The sequence below is a fragment of the Ovis canadensis genome, chromosome 13 (assembly GCF_042477335.2).
Source record: "Ovis canadensis isolate MfBH-ARS-UI-01 breed Bighorn chromosome 13, ARS-UI_OviCan_v2, whole genome shotgun sequence".
In the NCBI taxonomy this organism is placed as follows: Eukaryota; Metazoa; Chordata; class Mammalia; order Artiodactyla; family Bovidae; genus Ovis; species Ovis canadensis.
In genome coordinates, this window is record NC_091257.1 from 63,107,721 (window position 1) to 63,127,056 (window position 19,336).

The 19,336-nt window shown below is 42.1% G+C and overlaps 1 protein-coding gene across 1 annotated transcript; it reads left to right on the forward strand.

The window, feature by feature from the left end:
• The first annotated feature begins 1,198 nt into the window (after positions 1-1,198).
• On the forward strand, positions 1,199-18,339 carry CHGB (chromogranin B). Its single transcript, XM_069548877.1, has 5 exons — positions 1,199-1,365; positions 6,443-6,489; positions 6,936-7,029; positions 15,398-17,064; positions 17,952-18,339. The coding sequence occupies exons 1-5, from the start codon at positions 1,317-1,319 to the stop codon at positions 18,033-18,035; spliced, it is 1,941 nt and encodes a 646-aa protein (XP_069404978.1). The 5' UTR covers positions 1,199-1,316; the 3' UTR covers positions 18,036-18,339.
• Positions 18,340-19,336: the final 997 nt, after the last annotated feature.

Genomic DNA, 19,336 nt, shown 5'->3' on the forward strand with positions numbered 1-19,336 from the left:
CTCTAGGTAGATACAGAGCCCCTATTTGAGTTTCCTGAGACATACAGCAAATTCCTATTGGGTATCTATTTTACATATGGTGATGTAAATTTCCTTGTTACTCTTTCCATACATCTCACCCTCTCCTTCCTAGAATCTATTATACAGAGTGAAGTGAGTCAGAAAGAGAAAGATAAATACCGTATTCTAGCACATATATAAGGAATCTAGAAAAATAGTACTGAAGAATTTACTTACAGGGCAACAATGGAGAAACAGACATAGAAAATAGACTTAAGCGCTTAGACTCTGCGCTTCCTGCTCAGCCAAAACAAACAAACAAACAAAAAGTGACCATGCCGCTATCTCACAGGATGTTTATTCTAAAGCCCTTGTTTATAAAGAAAATGCTGATTTCCTCCGTCGTCCTGCTTTGAGAGAATTCATAAGAAATCTTCCGTGGCCCCCACCTCTGCCCTGTACATGTTAATCTAAATGTCAAAAGCAAAAATAATAAAAAGTTTATAAAATAATGAGAAGAAAAGAAAACTAAGTCTGAATATAGGAACTGGCTATCGGCCAACTACGATAATGAAAAGAGATACATAGCCTCCCTGGTGGCTCAGATGGTAAAGAATCTGCCTGCAATGAGGGAGACCTGGGTTCAATCCCTGGGTCGGGAAGATCTCCTGGAGAAGGAACCAGCAACCCACTTCAGTATTCTTGCCTGGTGAATTCCATGGACAGAGGAGCCTGGCGGGGCTACAGTCCATGGGGTCGCAAAGAGTTGGACACGACTGAAGCGACTAACACTTTCATACAGCCTCAAACACGTTTCTAGATACGGAGGTTGGCGGCTGGGGTTGGGGGTTGGGGGGTTTGGAGGGGTTGGGGAAGGCGGGTTGCGGGGAAGAAGAGAAATATATTTCGACAATCTAAGCAGGACTCCCTCCTCTCCCCTCTGGACTTCGATTTGAGCTACCTCCCCTCATCCTTCCACCCTTTCTGCCTAACTCCCCACTCGCGCTGAAGACTCGGAGCACTGAGGCGACTGCACTGGCGTAAATTTCTACCTACGTGCGCCACCGCCCCTGAAGGCCGTTTCATGACGTCAGAGCTAAGCGAGGGGGCGCCGCCTCCTGGGTGCCAGCCCCTCCCAGCCTTGCGGCCCTGGCTTGCCCTTTAAAAGAGCAGGGCCTGCGCCAACCGCCCCACACCGCGGGGACCAGGATACAAGGCTGTTTTCCCGGAGCATCTTCATCTCGCCTTCCATCCCCTTGTCATTCACCGTTCCGACTGCTATCCTCTTCTCCGCGCAGATTTGGACGAGCCAGGCCATGCAGCCGGCCGCCCTTCTCGGCTTTCTGGGAGCCACGGTGGTTGCAGGTGAGTGGGCGCGGCTGGCCGTTCAGCACCGCGGACAGCGCCAGCCTCTGTCTCCTTGGCAGTCCTGGGCATCTTGGCTGGTGGATACTGGGTGAGAGGCAGGGTTGAGTGGAAAGTCTCTCCCTCTTGATTGAGGGTCTTAATTTCTTCCCTTCCCTGAGTGTTTCCCTTCAACTGCCCGCCCCAACATCTGACTTGGAAAAAGCCAGAGGACTTCCTAGCTCATGTCTAAAATGTCACATCCTCTCCATCTATTTAGAGAAATGCTGTTATAGTCTTTTTCTGTATCTGCAATTAAGTGTTTGTTTGGCTTTTTAAAGCCAGATGACCACGGAGAGACAGGAGTACACCTATTATATTAGTTGACAACTGTATACTTTCTATGACTGTTACTATTATTTAAACATAATGAGATAAAGGTAAGCCTCTTATGTTTATATGTATAAAAGATATATCTTTTTTCTTAACATATATGTTAAGAAATGACACATATGTATGTTCATTTATCCACAGGTTTAATGTAATATTTTTCTGTATTTTATATTTTTGTCTCTGGGAAGAGGTAATTTCACACTCAAATTAATATATCTTTAAGTTATAAATGAGAAGTGCAATAGATATTTTGACTTCTGTGCTCCAGGAAAATAGTGAGTGTGAAATAACCACAAAAAATATTCTTAGAGTAATAAAAATAAATTGTTTTAGTCAATTTGGGAGGATGCAATTTTAATGTGTGGGAAATTGTGGGATTAATTTTTCAAACTGCTCTGAATCTCAATGATCTTTGGAAATTTGGGGGGGGGAGGGAAGAGTGTGTGTGTGTGTGTGTGTGTGTGTGTGTGTGTGTGTATTTGTATGCTGAAGTCACTACAAGTCCACTGAAAAGTAAATATGCTGCCACCAGATTAAACTGGAGGGTTTTTTAAAAACAGTCTTAATAACCTCATAGAATATTGTTCTTATCTAAGATTGAAATTCCTAACAAGAATTGAAGCATTGCCATCCATGAATATGAGGGTTCCATTGACAGTAATTACTGGATCCCAGATATAAAGAGAGACAAGAGCCAGAGGTAATTTTTGTATTGCAAATTCAGAATTTTCAAAAAATTCTTGTCACTGTTACAAATTGCCTACAAATGTTCATGATTTAATTGAAGAAAGCCAAATAAATATTTAGAGTCCTCCCTGATGAAAAATATTTGCAGAAAGGAATTGCTTAATAGGCTAAATCTGTGCTATACATTGTGCTATAGACCACAAAAACAATGTTATTTCTGAGACTTATTTACCTACATGTGTATTAGTCACCCAGTCGTGTCTGACTCTTTGGGACCCCATGGATTGTAGCCCACCAGGTTCCTCTGTCCATGGAATTCTCCAGGCAGGAATACTGGAGTGGGTTGCCATTCCCTTCTCCAGAGGATCTTCTCAACCCGGGATCAAATGCAGTCTCTTGCATTGCAGGCAGTTTCTTTACCACTGAGCTACCAGGGAAGCCCCTATAGTGATAAAATATTTATGGCTCTTTTGCAAGATAATATTTTAAGAAGGGTTTATATTTTAATGTCAACTAAAATCATGATATTCTTTAAAAAAAAGTTTTTTACTGAGCTATAATTCACACACCATAAAATCTATACTTTTTAAAGTGCATAAATCAGTGATTTTTTGAACACTCACAGATTGTGTAACCATTATAACATTTCAGAACACTTTCTCTCACCCCAGGAAAAAAAAGTCTATTCCCCATTCCCTCCTCCTCCAAATGCTTGGAAATGAGACATGGTAGCCTTCAAGCAGAGTTTGTTATTTACCAAAATCACAGGAATCCTGTGGAAACCATCTGTTTTATTTCCTACCATTATGAGCTTCTGGAAGGAGATCTATACCTTTCTACAGTAGTTACTATGCATCCTAAAAATTAATATGCATTCAGGAGCTACATGCTATTCATATTACACTAGGTAAGATGGTTTCTGCATTCAAAAGAGCTTGCTTACTGTATTATTTTATAGCTGTTTTATTTTCACTCTGGGATGAAACCTTAGTTTGTTAGTCTTATTTGTTGTTCTTGTTCAGTCGCTCAGTTGTATCCAGCTTTTTGCAACCCCATGGACTGCAGCACCCCAGGCTTCCCTGTCCTTCATCATATCCTGAAGCTAACTCAAACTCATGTCCATTGAGTCAGTGATGTCATCCAACCATCTAACCTACTGTCATCCCCTTCTCCTACAAAAAAGATCTTAATGACCCAGATACCCACAACGTGTGATCACTCATCTAGAGCCAGACATACTGGAATGCAAAGTCAGGGGGGCTTTAGGAAGCATCACTATGACCAAAGCTAGTGGAGGTGATGGAATTCCAGCTGAGCTATTTCAAATCCTGAGAGATGATGTTGTGAAAGTGCTGCACTCAATATGCCAGCAAACTTGGAAAACTCAGCAGTCAGTCTTATGGAATACTATTATTTTGGAAGTTATTCTCAGATTTACCATGTGATATTATTTGAAAGTTTTTCTGCCATTTGATTACTTCGCTTTTATCATAATCATTGGGTTTTCTTTTGTGACCCCTAAATCTTAACTTATACAGAAATAAAATAAGCTACTTTAGGGGTATCAACATATCTTTGGTTTTGCTGTCACAGATTTTACTGGAAGAAATACAGTAGAACTTAGATATCTCACTAGATGCATAATATGTTTTCATAAGGAGATCTGAGTTTCATCAAAAATACATCTGAAGAGCCTCAATCAGGGAAACAGGACTGTTCTATAAAAACAAACATAAGTTACAAATTATTTAGAGTCACTAAAGAAAAATATTCCTTCTGCCCCAAATAGTTTATAATAGCAACTATTAAACATTTGTAGGGAGAAAAAAGAGAAAAGTTATTAGCAAGAAAATGTATTACCAAAGAAAGTTTAGTAAAACTAGAATTTAAAAAGGCACCTTCTAGTTTATTGCAGGAGTAATTTTCTCAGTTATTGCTTTTCAGGGGATTTTCCAGATATCAGGTGGAAAGAGTAAGTGCTGAAGTAGGAATGTTCTCAAATAACAGTCATTTGGGGGATAAAATAATACCCTAGCATATTAGACTCTGAATGTCAAAGGTGGCCATCCAGATCTTGTATGAACTACATTTCAGGAACGTTATGGGTTCATACCTTGTTAGCCCATGATTTTAATATTTAACCCATGATTTTAATTTAACACACTGCATTGTTTAAGTCCCTTGAAACAACTGAAGTAGATCCCAGGCTGTGCTTTGATAAGGAAAATTCAGTAAGGTAAGTAAATGAAATAGGAGTTTTATTTCTAAATTGAGTGCTATGGTTTGACTAGAGGGAAGCAGTTCAAGAGACTTTGAAAGCAAATATTTGGGAAAGGTCAGGTTGCTGGTAATAAACAGCTGCACTTGAATAGCTTATATCTCTGATGTCTGAGAGTTTTGCTCTTGCTCTAAATATCTCTTCACTTGTTTCAGATTCCTGGAAGAATCTTTTGCACTGAGCTTCTCCAGCGATAATAACTGGAAATGTCAGGAGAACTATGGAGATGGGCCTATATGTAAATGCTTTGAACTCCTCCAGTGGAAAGGGCTTAGACAGGACAAAATCAAAGTGAAAGATAAAAGCAACTGAAAAAGGCACTGTAAAATTAAAAACACCTGAAGTATTTCCTAAGAAGACAAAAGCACCTCAATCGTGGGTTTAAAATAAACAGAATCTCATAAAATTTAATTTAAATAAAGTAAAATTTATCTTTTTGCAATATCTCATGAACTTCTGTTAAACACTTATTTGCATGTGCTATCATGGACTTGGTGCTGTCCTGGTAAAATCAGATAATTTCCATTGGAGAAGGAAATGGCAACCCACTCCAGTATTCTTGCCTGGAAAATCCCATGGATGGAGGAGCCTGGTAGGCTACAGTCAGTCTGTGGGGTCGCAAAGAGTCAGACACAACTGAGCGACTCCACTTTCTTTCTTTCATGTTCTTTACCTGGATGCAGACAACATGGGGGAAGGGAAGCCACACTGATACAGCCACATAAGCACGCTTGTCTAAGAAAAGACTTGGGGTAAAACAAGGTAATTAATTACATAAAATAATCACAACCACGTTTTTGTAAAGGAAATGAATTTCAGGGAAAATATTTTCTTGGGGACTAGAAGAGGCATAGGGAATCACATATCTTTACCCATTCTGAGTAGGCAGAAAGGTTGAGGAGGGCACTCTGGTTTCATTTAAACTAGGTTTGCTTTTAATTAATTTGTATATATATATATATATATATATATCTGCATGAATTATAAGTTTACAGTTTGGGCTTCCCTGGTGGTTCTGTGCTAGAGAATCCACCTACTAATACAGGAGATAGGGTTTTGATCCCTGATCCAGGAAGATCCCACATGTCTCAAAGCAACTAAGCCCATGTTCTGCAACTATATTGAGCCTGTGCAGCACAACTAATGAGTCCTTGAGTTCTAGAGCCCATGCTCCACAAGAGAAGCCACCACAATGAGAAGCCTGCGTACCACAAATAGACAGTAGTCCCTGCTCGCTGCAACTGAAGAAAAACCTATCTAGCAACAAAGACCCAGCACAACCAAAAATAAATAAAGAAAATTATTTTCAAAAAGAGTTTTTTTAAAAAAAGAAAGATCCCACATGCCACGTGGCCAAAAAAATAAAGTATACTTCTTACTGAATTTTTCACTCATTGAACACACCTGTGTAATCAGCACCCAGATGGAAAATAGAAAATTGTCAGTATCCTAGAAGGTCTTCTTCTGTGGATATGATTTATATTGGATATAAGATTCCTAATCTTGTTTACAACATGTTAAGGGAAAACAGATGTGTATGTGTATGTGTGTGTGTATACATGCAACTGAGGTGATTCTGGTCCCTGAGGCAGACATCCCCAACTGTCTCCACCTTGCTTAGCTCTGACTCTGCTCCTCCTCCCAAGTAACAAGCTAGGGGTGGGGTGATTTTGTGAGTTTGCAGACACACAGCTTCCAAAATCAACTCACATCGTTTCCCATTCCTTTTCTCCTTCAAAGCCGTCAGCTCTATGCCAGTGGACATCAGCAACCACAATGAAGAAATGGTAAGTTGAAATGGAATTCTGAAATCTAGACTTTTATCTAGACTCTGGATTCTCCCACTCATTATCTCATCAAACTAAACAAAACAAAAAACAAACAACAATGTGGAAACGGGAGTAAGTGATGCCCCTCTTGCCCTGGTTTTTTTATCTTCTTCCTGGATGTTTCAGTGCCCATGAGGATAGCTGTCATCACACATTTTCCTTCTAATCTGTTCAGAAGTGGGTATTTATTTCTTTCTCTGGACAGTCTTGACCCAGTGCCTTTTTGCATTGCTCTGTGGAGAGGCCTGGGAGGTTTCAGTACAGACCTTGTGAATCTACATTCCTCCAAGGATTTTGCATAAGTACAGGTCACACAGTCAAGCTTCTCTTGACAGCAGCTCTGGGTTAAGTAGTCCATCCCAGTGACACCAGCTTTGCCAACCTACTTTTGGGTTCCCCTCTAGGTGACTCACTGCATCATCGAGGTCCTCTCAAATGCCCTATTGAAGTCCAGCGCTCCACCCATCACCCCTGAGTGCCGACAAGTCCTGAAGAATAGTAAGTGTCCGACAAAGATTTGTCCTTTCTCCTGCTCCCTCCATTTCAACTTCCACTTTACTTCCCTATGACCCAGGGGTGTGATGCAGTGGGAAGGGTACAGGCTCAATCAGTATCTGGGGAGATAAGCTATGGCTTTTAGTCCTTGCTATGCTACTTCACTTAATAGCTAGTGTTACCATGGGGAAGGCCCCTTGCCTCTCTGGGCCTATTTCCTCAAATTAAATGAGGGAGCTGAACTCAATGATAGTCTGTGAGATGTTTATCAGTTCTTAAATTCCTTGGTTTGAGAGTTTGGAATTTTAAAACAGGCTTTTATTTAGTGGAGGGAGGTATGGGGAATGCTTGTTTGTGTTTAGACAGAGAGGAGAAGTGTTGAAAGATGAAAGGATAGAAGAAAACAAAAATTATGCTTCTCTTTGTTTTCTACTCTTCTGACAATGAGGAGGTAGAAGCTTGGAAAGGTGACTGGGAAACTTTTGGCCATTCATGTAACAAATTGGTTAAGCCATTTTAATGCATAGTTTATTAGAATGTGTGTGTGTGTGTGTGTGTGTGCATGCACACGTGCACACGTGCAACTCTTGGCAGCTCCTGCCAGACTCTTCTGTCCATGGAATTTTCCAGGCAAAAATATTGAAGTGGTTTGCCATTTCCTTCCTCAGGGAATATTCCTGAACCAGGGATAGAACCTGAGTCTCCTGCATTGGCAGGTGGATTCTTTACCTCTGCACCACCTGGGAAGCCCATTGTTAGAATGAGTGGTATTACCAAATGGTGTCAGGAGTTTCAGGCCTGAGAATTGGAAGGGGTGGGGACAGACTTAGAGCATCCAAAAAGTCAGAGTGATGGCCTTCTGAGTATAGACTGGGATGTTTCTCTGCAAAGCAGCTTATGCTGAAAACAAAATTTGAACAGTGATACAACCAGTATTCATCGGGAGTTGACTCAAAGAGACAAATTTTACAAAACTATGCATCTCTTTTATCATAAAGTCAAACTGATTCAAAAAAAATCCCCAAAGCTCTGCTCTCTTTAACATCTTTCTCTGCTTTTAAATTTTGAGTCAGGATATGAACAAAAGATTTTATTTTTTTCTTTTCACCTTCAAAATCTCCCATTGCAAGATAATACTCTCTTTCCATTGCTGCACATGAGGCCCCATGTATAAAATTATATTTAAAAAAAAGTATTAGTGACTAGCCAAAAGAGTAACCTTGGGGACTCTATCCACCACTGGAGGCTTCAGGATAACCATAAGAGGTGTGGGAGCTTGAGGTCCTATGAGCCCCATGCACAGTGGAAGGAAGCTTCCTTACCACTCCCAATCTAATACTTTTATGAATTTCTCCCCAGCTTTCTCTTCCAGCAGTTACAGGAATGAGCTTGTTTGAATGAGCTTTTTAACCATTGCAAGGAATGAGTGAGAGCAGGGCTGGGTCTCCTGGCAGGGACTAAAATCTGCTCCTTTGGGCCAACCCATCTGGCTCTCTCCCTTCCCCTTTCTTTGTTTACCAGATGGATGTAGAAGTTCCGGGTCTGTCAGACTAGGTCATCAAAGAACCATGATTGCTTTTCGTTGTTCAGTCACTTAGAAGAGTTATTGATTGTAGGGCAAACTGCTGTTAACTGCCCAGATCAGATTCTTAACCCTCAGGTAGGATTCTAGCTTTTGCTCATCATTGACTGTGCCCTGGGTTTTTTTTTTTTTTTTTTTTTTTGAGGTCTCTTGAGAGATCCCCAGGTAAACTGGTAAAAATTAAATGACCCATGTCTATCAGGACCTTAGAGACATCACAGCAAGAGAGCCATTCAATAGTGAGATCAGGAAAATTTGAGCTCCTCCAGGGTGGTGGAGACTCAAACACCAGTCAGGGCCAGACAGACAGATAACAGAAAGGAGTAAAACAGGACAGGAAGTGACTCACAAACAGGAGGATACATGCCCCTTCTAAAGGGGAGTAGATTTTTCGCAGCTTCAATCCTATTGTGAGAGAAATATGGATTCTGTTGAGAGATCTTGGGATTTTTCACAATAATTTAAAAGTTGGATTTTTCTGAGCAGTATCTCCTGGCATTTAAGTATTGTGTCTGAATTCAAATTTACTGAAAATGTTATTTAGACCAAATATAACTCACCTCTGGGCTACTAGTTCATAATTTCTGTTGACTGGAAAAAAAAAAAGCACAACCAAAAGTTGAGAATTATGTTTTATTCCATGGACATATTGAGGACTTAAGCCCAGGAAACAGCCTCTCAGATAGCTCTGAGGGACTATTTTGAAGAGGTAAAGGAGGAGCCAGGATATATAGGAGTTTTTGCAACAAAAACCAGGTAATCAGAACTTCAAAAGATTACTGTTAACTGAAGATAACTAGACATCTTAAGTTAATGAATTTGGCACTTTTCTACATATGGGAAGATGCAAGAGTCTGGGATTACTGAAGTCATCCCTTGGAATATGAACTTTTACCTTATTTTTCTCCTTCCTAAATCCCCTCTGGGAACACAATTAGGTGTGGCTGATGTCATGGTGACCAGAAAAAACATCCTTTGTTTACTGACTTGGCAGGCGACATTCTTTGTCCACTCTTGTCTTATTCTGGTTTTCTCTTTCACTGATATGTCTTATGCTTATCAGAAAACTTATGGAGTTTTCTGCCAACCAGATGGATGAATTTCTTCATGCAGCCTCCCTCCCATGCCCAGCCCATCTCCACTCCCACTCTCTCCAGCACATCTCTGGATGTGCTGAGCAAATGAACATTTGGGGGATAGAGAAGAATCATTGTTTTATGGTTTGAAGATACCTTAGGGAATTCATGGTCCAATTTAGCAGGTATAAAAATCTATTTGACCTGGTTGATATGGTCCTCTTTGCAACATGACAGTCAGGGAAGAAAGGTGCATTTTTCCCCTTTTTACTTGAAGTAAGAGTGAGCTTCACACCTTCATTTTCAGATTGACAAAACTGTATGCTGCTAATCACAGCCCTTCTCATATCTCACCTGAAGGGGCTAAAAGCTAAATTTAGGAAGAAGTGCTAAGTCTCAGGCAAGCTGCTATAGGCAGCATACATTTAACCAGGAAAAAATTAAAACAGTTCTCTTCCTTACCAGCAGGGAGTAGGAAATGGGGCACACGGCCTCTGCCTAGGGAAGCTGAGATCCTGTTTGAATGATGTCAGTATCTGCTCAGATCCTCCCTGCTTATCTATGGCTACATGGTCAGCCCTGCCTCAGTGGTGCACACACCATCACTGGCTCTTAAAAGGCAGAGGCATTGGTGAGGAGCTAGCCCAAGGTCAGGGACATTTCAGTTGCCTCATAAAACATGAGAATATTATGCCTGACTAGGCTTTTAAGCAGAGAGGAATAGACTGCTTTCTTGGACATTTTTACAAAGTTCAGTTCAGTTCAGTTCAGTCACTCAGTCGTGTCAGACTCTTTGCGACCCCATGAATCGCAGCACGCCAGGCCTCCCTGTCCATCACCAACTCCCAGAGTTCACTCAGACTCACGTCCATCGAGTCCGTGATGCCATCCAGCCATTTCATCCTCGGTCGTCCCCTTCTCCTCCTGCCCCCAATCCCTCCCAGCATCAGGGTCTTTTGCAATGAGTCAACTCTTTGCATGAGGTGGCCAAAGTACTGGAGTTTCAGCTTTAGCATCGTTCCTTCCAAAGAAATCCCAGGGCTGATCTCCTTCAGAATGGACTGGTTTGATCTCCTTGCAGTCCAAGGGACTCTCAAGAGTCTTCTCCAACACCACAGTTCAGACGCATCAATTCTTCAGTGCTCAGCCTTCTTCACAGTCCAACTCTCACATCCATACATGACCACAGGAAAAACCATAGCCTTGACTAGACGGACCTTAGTCGGCAAAGTAATGTCTCTGCTTTTGAATATACTATCTAGGTTGTTCATAACTTTTCTTCCAAGGAGTAAGCATCTTTTAATTTCATGGCTGCAGTCATCATCTGCAGTGATTTTGGAGCCCCCAAAAATAAAGTCTGACACTATTTCCCCTGTTTCCCCATCTATTTCCTGTGAAGTGATGGGACCAGATGCCATGATCTTCGTTTTCTGAATGTTGAGCTTTAAGCCAACTTTTTCACTCTCCTCTTTCACTTTCATCAAGAGGCTTTTTAGCTCCTCTTCACTTTCTGCCATAAGGGTGGTGTCATCTGCATATCTGAGGTTATTGATATTTCTCCCGGCAGTCTTGATTCCAGCTTGTGTTTCTTCCAGTCCAGCGTTTCTCATGATGTACTCTGCATAGAAGTTAAATAAGCAGGGTGATGATATACAGCCTTGACGTACTCCTTTTCCTATTTGGAACCAGTCTGTTGTTCCATGTCCAGTTCTAACTGTTGCTTCCTGACCTGCAGACAGGTTTCTCAAGAGGCAGGTCAGGTGGTCTGGTACTCCCATCTCTTTCAGAATTTTCCACAGTTTATTGTGATCCACACAGTCAAAGGCTTTGGCATAGCCAATAAAGCAGAAATAGATGTTTTTCTGGAACTCTCTTGCTTTTTCCATGATCCAGCAGATGTTGGCAATTCGATCTCTGGTTCCTCTGCCTTTTCTAAAACCAGCTTGAACATCAGGGAGTTCACGGTTCACATATTGCTGAAGCCTGGCTTGGAGAATTTTGAGCATTACTTTACTAGCATGTGAGATGAGTGCAATTGTGCGGTAGTTTGAGCATTCTTTGGCATTGCCTTTCTTTGGAGTTGGAATGAAAACTGACCTTTTCCAGTCCTGTGGCCACTGCTGAGTTTTCCAAATTTGCTGGCATATTGAGTGCTGCACTTTCACAGCATCATCTTTCAGGATTTGAAACAGCTCCCCTGGAATTCCATCACCTCCACTAGCTTTGTTCGTAGTGATGCTTTCTAAGGCCCACTTGACTCCACTTTCCAAGATGTCTGGCTCTAGATTTGTGATCATATCATCATGATTATCTGGGTTATGAAGATCTTTTTTGTACAGTTCTTCTGTGTACAGTTCTTGCCACCTCTTCTTAATATCTTCTGCTTCTGTCAGGTCCAGACCATTTCTGTCCTTTATCGAGCCTATCTTTGCATGAAATGTTCCCTTGGTATCTCTAATTTTCTTGAAGAGATCTCTAGTCTTTCCCATTCTGTTGTTTTCCTCTATTTCTTTGCATTGATCACTGAAGAAGGCTTTCTTATCTCTTCTTGCTATTCTTTGGAACTCTGCATTCAGATGCTTATATCTTTCCTTTTCTCCTTTGCTTTTCACCTCTCTTCTTTTCACAGCTATTTGTAAGGCATTTTTTCTGTTTTGCAAATGTCAATTCAAAATGAATCATCAAGAGTTGTTCAGTAGAAATACCATGTGAACCACAAATATAATTTCAGATTTTCCAGTAGCCATCTTAAAAAAGTAAAAAGAATAATAATAAATTTAATAAGTAAATAATAATACATTTAATTTTGTCCCATTTACTTTATCAATATAATTTTTATACATCCAACATATTTATATTATACTGTACATCCAAAATATTATCATTTCAACATATAATCAATATGAGAATTTGAGACATCTTACATTCTTTTTTTAATCTGAAGTATCTGACATCTTGTTGTGCCTTATATTTATGGCATGTCTCCGTTTGGACCAGCCACATTTCAAGTCCTCAATAGCCACAAAGGGTTGGTGGCTCTCACCATGGATGGCACAGAGGTCAGCCCAGAGCTGTGAGCGGCCTTGACTGCAGTTGTTCTATCTGAACTCAGTGACATCCGTTGAAATCCAAGCCCTCCAAGCTAACAACTCAGTGTTAACTGCATTATTTCCTTTCGTGGGATGCCCTTGAGTTAAGGGACTTCTCTTGTGGCTCAGATGGTAAAGTGTCTGCCTACAGTGTGGGAGACCTGAGTTCGATCCCTGGGTTTGGAAGATCCTCTGGAGAAGGAAATGGCAACCCACTCCAGTACTCTTGCCTGGAAAATCCCATAGACGGAAGAGCCTGGTAAGCTACAGTCTGTGGGTTAGGAAAGAGTCGGACATGACTGAGTGACCTTACCTGACCTTGCCTTAGTAAAGAAGCTGTCAACAAATAATAAATTTGAGTCAGTTTAGTGAGGTAGATGAACCTCGAGCCTGTTATATAGAATGAAGTAGGTCAGAAAGTGAAAAACAAATATTGTATATTAACACATATATATGGAATCTAGAAAAATGGTACTAATGAATCTATTTGTAGGACAGGAATAGAGACTCAGACATAGAGAATACACTTATGGACACAGCAGGGGAAGAAGATGGAGGGACAAATTGAGAGAATAGCATTGAAAGATATACATTACCAAGTGTAAAATAGATAGTTAATGGGAAGTTGCCATTTAGAGCAGGGAGCTCAGCCTGGTGTTCTCTGATAATCTAGAGGGCTGGGATGGGGTAAGAGGTGGAAGGGAGGTTCAAGAGGGAGGGGACATGTGTATACCTGTGGCTGATTCATGTTGATATATGATAGAAACCAACACAACATGGTAAAACAATTATCTTCCAGTTAAAATTAAATAACTTTAAAAAAAGAAGCTGTCAACATTTGGAAAAGATGAAAGAAAACAATATTCAGTTAAAATATTTGTTACACCATCTACTATAACTGTTGACTTGTGTAATACAAAGATAATTCAGTTTACTGAAGTTCATTCTCAACATTTGAGAACAGGAGGGGCAGATGGAACCTGAATGAGGGAAGGACATGGTCCCTTCCACTGCTGTGCGGTTTTCTTGGAAGAAATACACACCCTGCTTATCACCAATTATTAAGTTATATTGTCACTTACTGCTAAGTTGCATTTATACAGTTGATTGGATAATTAATGTCTGATAAACTAAGAGTCAGATAAGTCTGAGTGACTGAAAAACAACAAACTAATAATTAAAGAAATTTAATCCTCTGTTGAATCTGATATTTCCCATTTTGGCTATTTAACTTTATTTAGCTGGGTTCTAGTGGGAGATATTTACACAATGGTAATTTTTATTATTTATTTTTTTTCCCAAAACATTACACATTTTTTTTTAATTATTAAATGAGAAACTCTCATTCTAGTCAGAGAAATGCTGCAGTGATGAAGAAAGTCAATGTTGGATCAACCAAAGTCTTCATTTCTACATTCATTTACAAAGAAATAATGTTCAACACAGCCCAACACAATACACAATGCTAATTTTTAAAGGCTTGGCTAGTGGCTAAGTCACTTCAGTAGTGTCTGACTCTGTGTGACCCCATAGACAGCAGCCCACCAGGCTCCCCTGTCCCTGGGATTCTCCAGGCAAGAACACTGGAGTGGGTTGCCATTTCCTTCTCCAATGCATGAAAGTGAAAGGGAAATCGCTCAGTCGTGTCCGACTCTTTGAGACCCCATGGACTGCAGCCCACCAGGCTCCTCCATCCATGGGATTTGCCAGGCAAGAGTACTGGAGTGGGGTGCCATCACCTTCTCCGTTTTAAAGAATGGTCCTTAATTACGCCTCTCTGAGCCTCAGTGTCTCTGTAGTCACAAGGAGGTTGAACTACACAAATTCTAAGGTTTCTTCTGGTTCTAAATTCTAACATTTTATAGAATTTTTATAGTATTTTATAAACCTATACTTGAGTTTCAGTTTGGTCACTGAAAGATGCTCAGGTGATCCAGTGGTTAAGAATCCACCTAACAATGCAGAAGACATACGTTTGATCCCTGGTCCTGGAAGCTCCCACATGTCTTGGAGCAACTTAGCCCAATACACCACAACTACTGAGCCTGTGCTCTGCAACAAAAGAAGCCACCACAATGAGACGCCTGCACATCACAAGGAAGAGTAGACCCCCAACTCATTGCAACTAGAGAAAAGCCCGCAGGCAGCAAAGAAGAACCCTGCCCCCAAATGCAGCCAAAACAAAAGATGCTTATTGGGTGTTATGAAAAAATAAATATTTATTATCAGATTTAAATACAGCTAAGGAGTTTTCATACCACTTCCCTGGTGGCTCAGAGGTTAAAGCGTCTGCCTCCAATGTGGGAAACCCGGGTTCAATCCCTGGGTCAGGAAGATCCCCTGGAGAAGGAAATGGCAGCCCACTCTAGTATTCTTGCCTGCAGAATGCCATGGACAGAGGAGCTTGGTAGGCTACAGTCCACGGGATCACAAAGAGTCAGACACGACTGAGTGACTTCACTTTCACTTTCTTTCTTTCTTTCAAAAGTAATCTTAAAAAAATTAACTTAAAAAATTACCCAAGGATTTTCAGGATCTTTAGGGTTTGTAGTGATCACTGAGGCTGGTGCTTACTGAACCACAAGCAATTCTGAAGTGATACTCTTTTTTTATTTTCATTATAGATGGAAAAGAGCTCAAAGATGAAGAGAAAAGTGAAAATGAAAACACAAGGTTTGAAGTGAGATTGTTGAGAGACCCAGCTGACACCTCAGAAGGCGCTAGGCTCTCCAGTAGGGAGGACTCAGGGGAGGGGGATGCCCAAGTCCCAACAGTAGCAGACACGGAGAGCGGTGGGCATAGCCGTGAGCGGGCAGGCGAGCCCCCGGGAAGTCAAGTGGCCAAAGAAGCAAAGACACGCTATTCTAAGAGCGAGGGACAGAACAGGGAGGAAGAAATGCTAAAATATCAGAAAAGGGAACGTGGGGAAATTGGCAGTGAGGAGAGACTGTCTGAAGGGCCTGGAAAGGCACAAACGGCCTTTCTCAACCAAAGAAACCAGACTCCGGTTAAGAAAGAGGAGTTAGTGTCCAGATATGATACACAGTCTGCCGGGGCCCTTGACAAGTCGCACAGCCGGGAGAGGAGCAGCCAGGAGAGCGGAGAGGAGACCAAGAGCCAGGAGAACTGGCCCCAAGAGCTCCAACACCGTCCGGAGGGCCAGGAAGCACCCGGAGAAAGCGAAGAGGATGCCAGCCCTGAGGTGGACAAACGGCGCTCGAGGCCAAGACACCACCACGGGAGGAGCAGGCCCGACAGATCCTCTCAGGAGGGGAATCCTCCCCTAGAGGAGGAGTCACACGTGGGCACGGCCAACTCAGGGGAAGAGAAAGCCCGCCATCCAGCCCACTTTAGGGCTTTGGAGGAGGGAGCCAAATATGGGGAGGAAGTGAGGAGACACTCAGCTGCCCAGGCTGCTGGAGACTTGCAGGAGGCACGATTCGGGGGCAGAGGCCGTGGAGAGCACCAGGCTCTAAGGCTTCCCAGCGAGGAGAGCCTAGAACAGGAAAACAAGAGACATGGCCTCAGCCCGGATCTAAACATGGCGCAGGGATACAGCGAGGAAAGCGAGGAAGAGAGGGGTCTGGCCCGGGGACCCAGCTACAGAGCCCGGGGAGGGGAGGCGGCGGGCTTCTCCACGCTAGGCCAGACAGAAGAGAAACGGTTCTTGGGTGAAACGCACCACCGTGTTCAGGAAAGCCAGAGGGACAAGGCGAGGCGCCGCCTACCAGGCGAGCTGAGAAATTATCTCGACTATGGTGAGGAAAAGGGTGAGGAAGCAGCCAGAGGGAAGTGGCAGCCGCAGGGAGACCCCCGAGACGCTGACGAGAATAGGGAAGAGGCTAGGCTTCGAGGCAAACAGTATGCTCCCCGTCACATCACTGAAAAGAGATTAGGGGAGCTACTCAATCCATTCTACGACCCTCCCCAGTGGAAGAGCAGCCGTTTTGAGAGAAAAGGCCACATGGATGACAGTTTTCTTGAGGGTGAAGAGGAAAATGGGCTGCCCTTGAATGAGAGAAATTTCTTCCCAGAATACAACTATGACTGGTGGGAGAAAAAGCCCTTTGAAGAGGATGTAAACTGGGGGTATGAGAAGAGAAACCTGGACCCCAAACTGGATCTAAAAAGGCAGTATGACCGAGTGGCCGAACTGGACCAGCTCCTTCACTACAGGAAGAAGTCAGCTGAGTTCCCAGACTTCTATGACTCCGAGGAGCAGATGAGCCCACAACACACAGCAGAAAATGAAGAGGAGAGGGCTGGCCAAGGAGTTCTGACGGAGGAAGAGGTATAGTGTGGGGCTTCTGTTTAAAACTAACTTCATATAGTTAATGTTAGTATGTTATGTACAAGAGTATCTCATGTTACGGGGGAAATGATGGGAATTAATCACCATGAGACTGTAGACCTAGTAAGGGAATGGAGACAACATCTAGGTTTGATTTCTGCCTGGCATCTAGCCGTTGTCCACATCCCTGTCACCTTCCTCCCATTGTAGTGCTTCTCAACCTCAGCTACACATTGTCATCGCCTGGAGAGCTTGAAAAGTTACTGACATTCTGGGACCCACCCCCAGAGATTCTGTCTGGTCTTGGGTGCTGCCTGGGCATCAGGATGTTTTAAAGCTCCCAGGTGGTTTCAATATTCAGCCAAGGTTGAAAACCACTGGCCTAGTGTATTCTTCTTGGTCATTTGACTTTTCATCACTATTTCCCAGGGTAGGAAAGAACAGACGATACAGAAATTAGTGACTTTGTTCTCTTTTTATTATCTCCTAGCCTACATCAGACATCTACCTCTGGGAGAAGTAACATTCCTGGAGCATTACCTTCCTTAACAGTGTTTTGTTTTTTTTTTTTCCCCTCCCAGTATTGATTATGTATGTTGGTGCTTCTCAAAGTTGAATGTGTATCCGAATCATATGGTATTTCTAGCCTTAGAGTGTCAGGTTTGGTAGGTGGGCCCCAGGTAGGGCCCAAGAACCTGTATTTCTGATAAGTTCCCTAGTGATGCTGATGCTGCTGGTCAAGGAACTGCATTTTGAAAACCACTGATGTAGAGTATCTTCTATAGCCTCTAACATATCAAAAATATGTTCATACTCCCTCAAACTACAAAAAAGTAGATTGTTTTTTGATCTGGGACCTCATGCCTCCACTTTTCTGTATTTTCTAGGAAAAAGAACTTGAAAACTTGGCTGCAATGGATTTGGAACTACAGAAAATAGCTGAGAAGTTCAGTGGTAACCGAAGGGGCTAATGGTCATTAGAGTAAAGGGCAGATTTTAAGAGACCCTTCACATGATCTGTTATCCACCACTTCACTGTATGACCCCATTTATTTACCCAAAGGCAGAAAGTAGAATTTACTCATCCAATGTTTGACACAATTGGAAATGTCTTTGATTTTTGCCAGAATGCTATTGAAAATATGAATAGCATGACTTGTAGTATACTCTTTATCAAAAAGTAGATATATTAACATGCTTGTGACAATGACTGTGCTACTGTCCTTGAAAAAATGTCTTAGTTTGAAGTAATAAAAGATTCACCTGAGGCCAAAAGTGTCATGTTCTCAGCTTCCTTTGGGCTAATAGAAAGGAGTCTGACTTTCAGATCCATTCTTCAAAGTAAATTCTAAAATACAGCACTAAGATTTGTTGGTTTGGTGGTCTTTGGATGCAGAATAGAAAAAAAAAGAAAAGAGCAAACATCTGTAATAAAAGAATCCTGTGGAGGATATAAAGAGAAAGAGATCAGGAAAAGGCATCTATTCCCCTGGGCTGGAGAAAGGATAAATACGTTTAAAGAACCTGTTCCAAAAATGATTATAAGACATTAATTTTAAAATCCTATTACCTGGAGAGCTCTGGAAATAGCCGGCCCAGAGTCATTTTTCAGGGCTGAGGAGAAAGTTTGGATAGTGGGAAGAACTCCCAACTGGGAATCATATCTGGGATAGGCCAGACAGATCCTTGGAACTTCAGGGCCTGTTTGATTTCTGCTCTTTAAGAAGACAAGGCTCTGACTCTTTAGCTGTGTGACTTTGGGGAAGTTACTTTCCCTCTCTGGAGCTCAGGTACATCAGTAAAACAAGGATATCTGTTCATTGGCTTGTTATGAGGATGACTGAGTTTATGCAAAATACTCAGTGTAGTGCCTGGTGTAGGCAATGGTGTAGGAAACACTGGCTGCTAGCATTTCTATGGTTGCAGCTTCTCCCAGCAAGACTGACAGACAAGATCTCTTCTTCCTTTTACTTGTCATCTCATTCCTCACATAACGGTGGCTTCTGCTTGGTTTATTACTACTGTTTGGCGGTTTAGGGAAAGAGTTGTTTTCTGGGCATCAACCATGACTTTTGTTCATCTGGAAGGCCTGGTTCTCTTCCTCTTGACTAAGTCAAGAATGGCCTGTGATTCAGCCAGATTATTCTGAGGTTAACTCTCGGTGACACTTTTATCATACAGAGAGCAAGCCAATCTTTGTGAGGAAACTGACAGCAAATTGTTCTAAATCTGGGCACACACTTGTCAAAGGCTGCTTATTATCTCTTTAGGG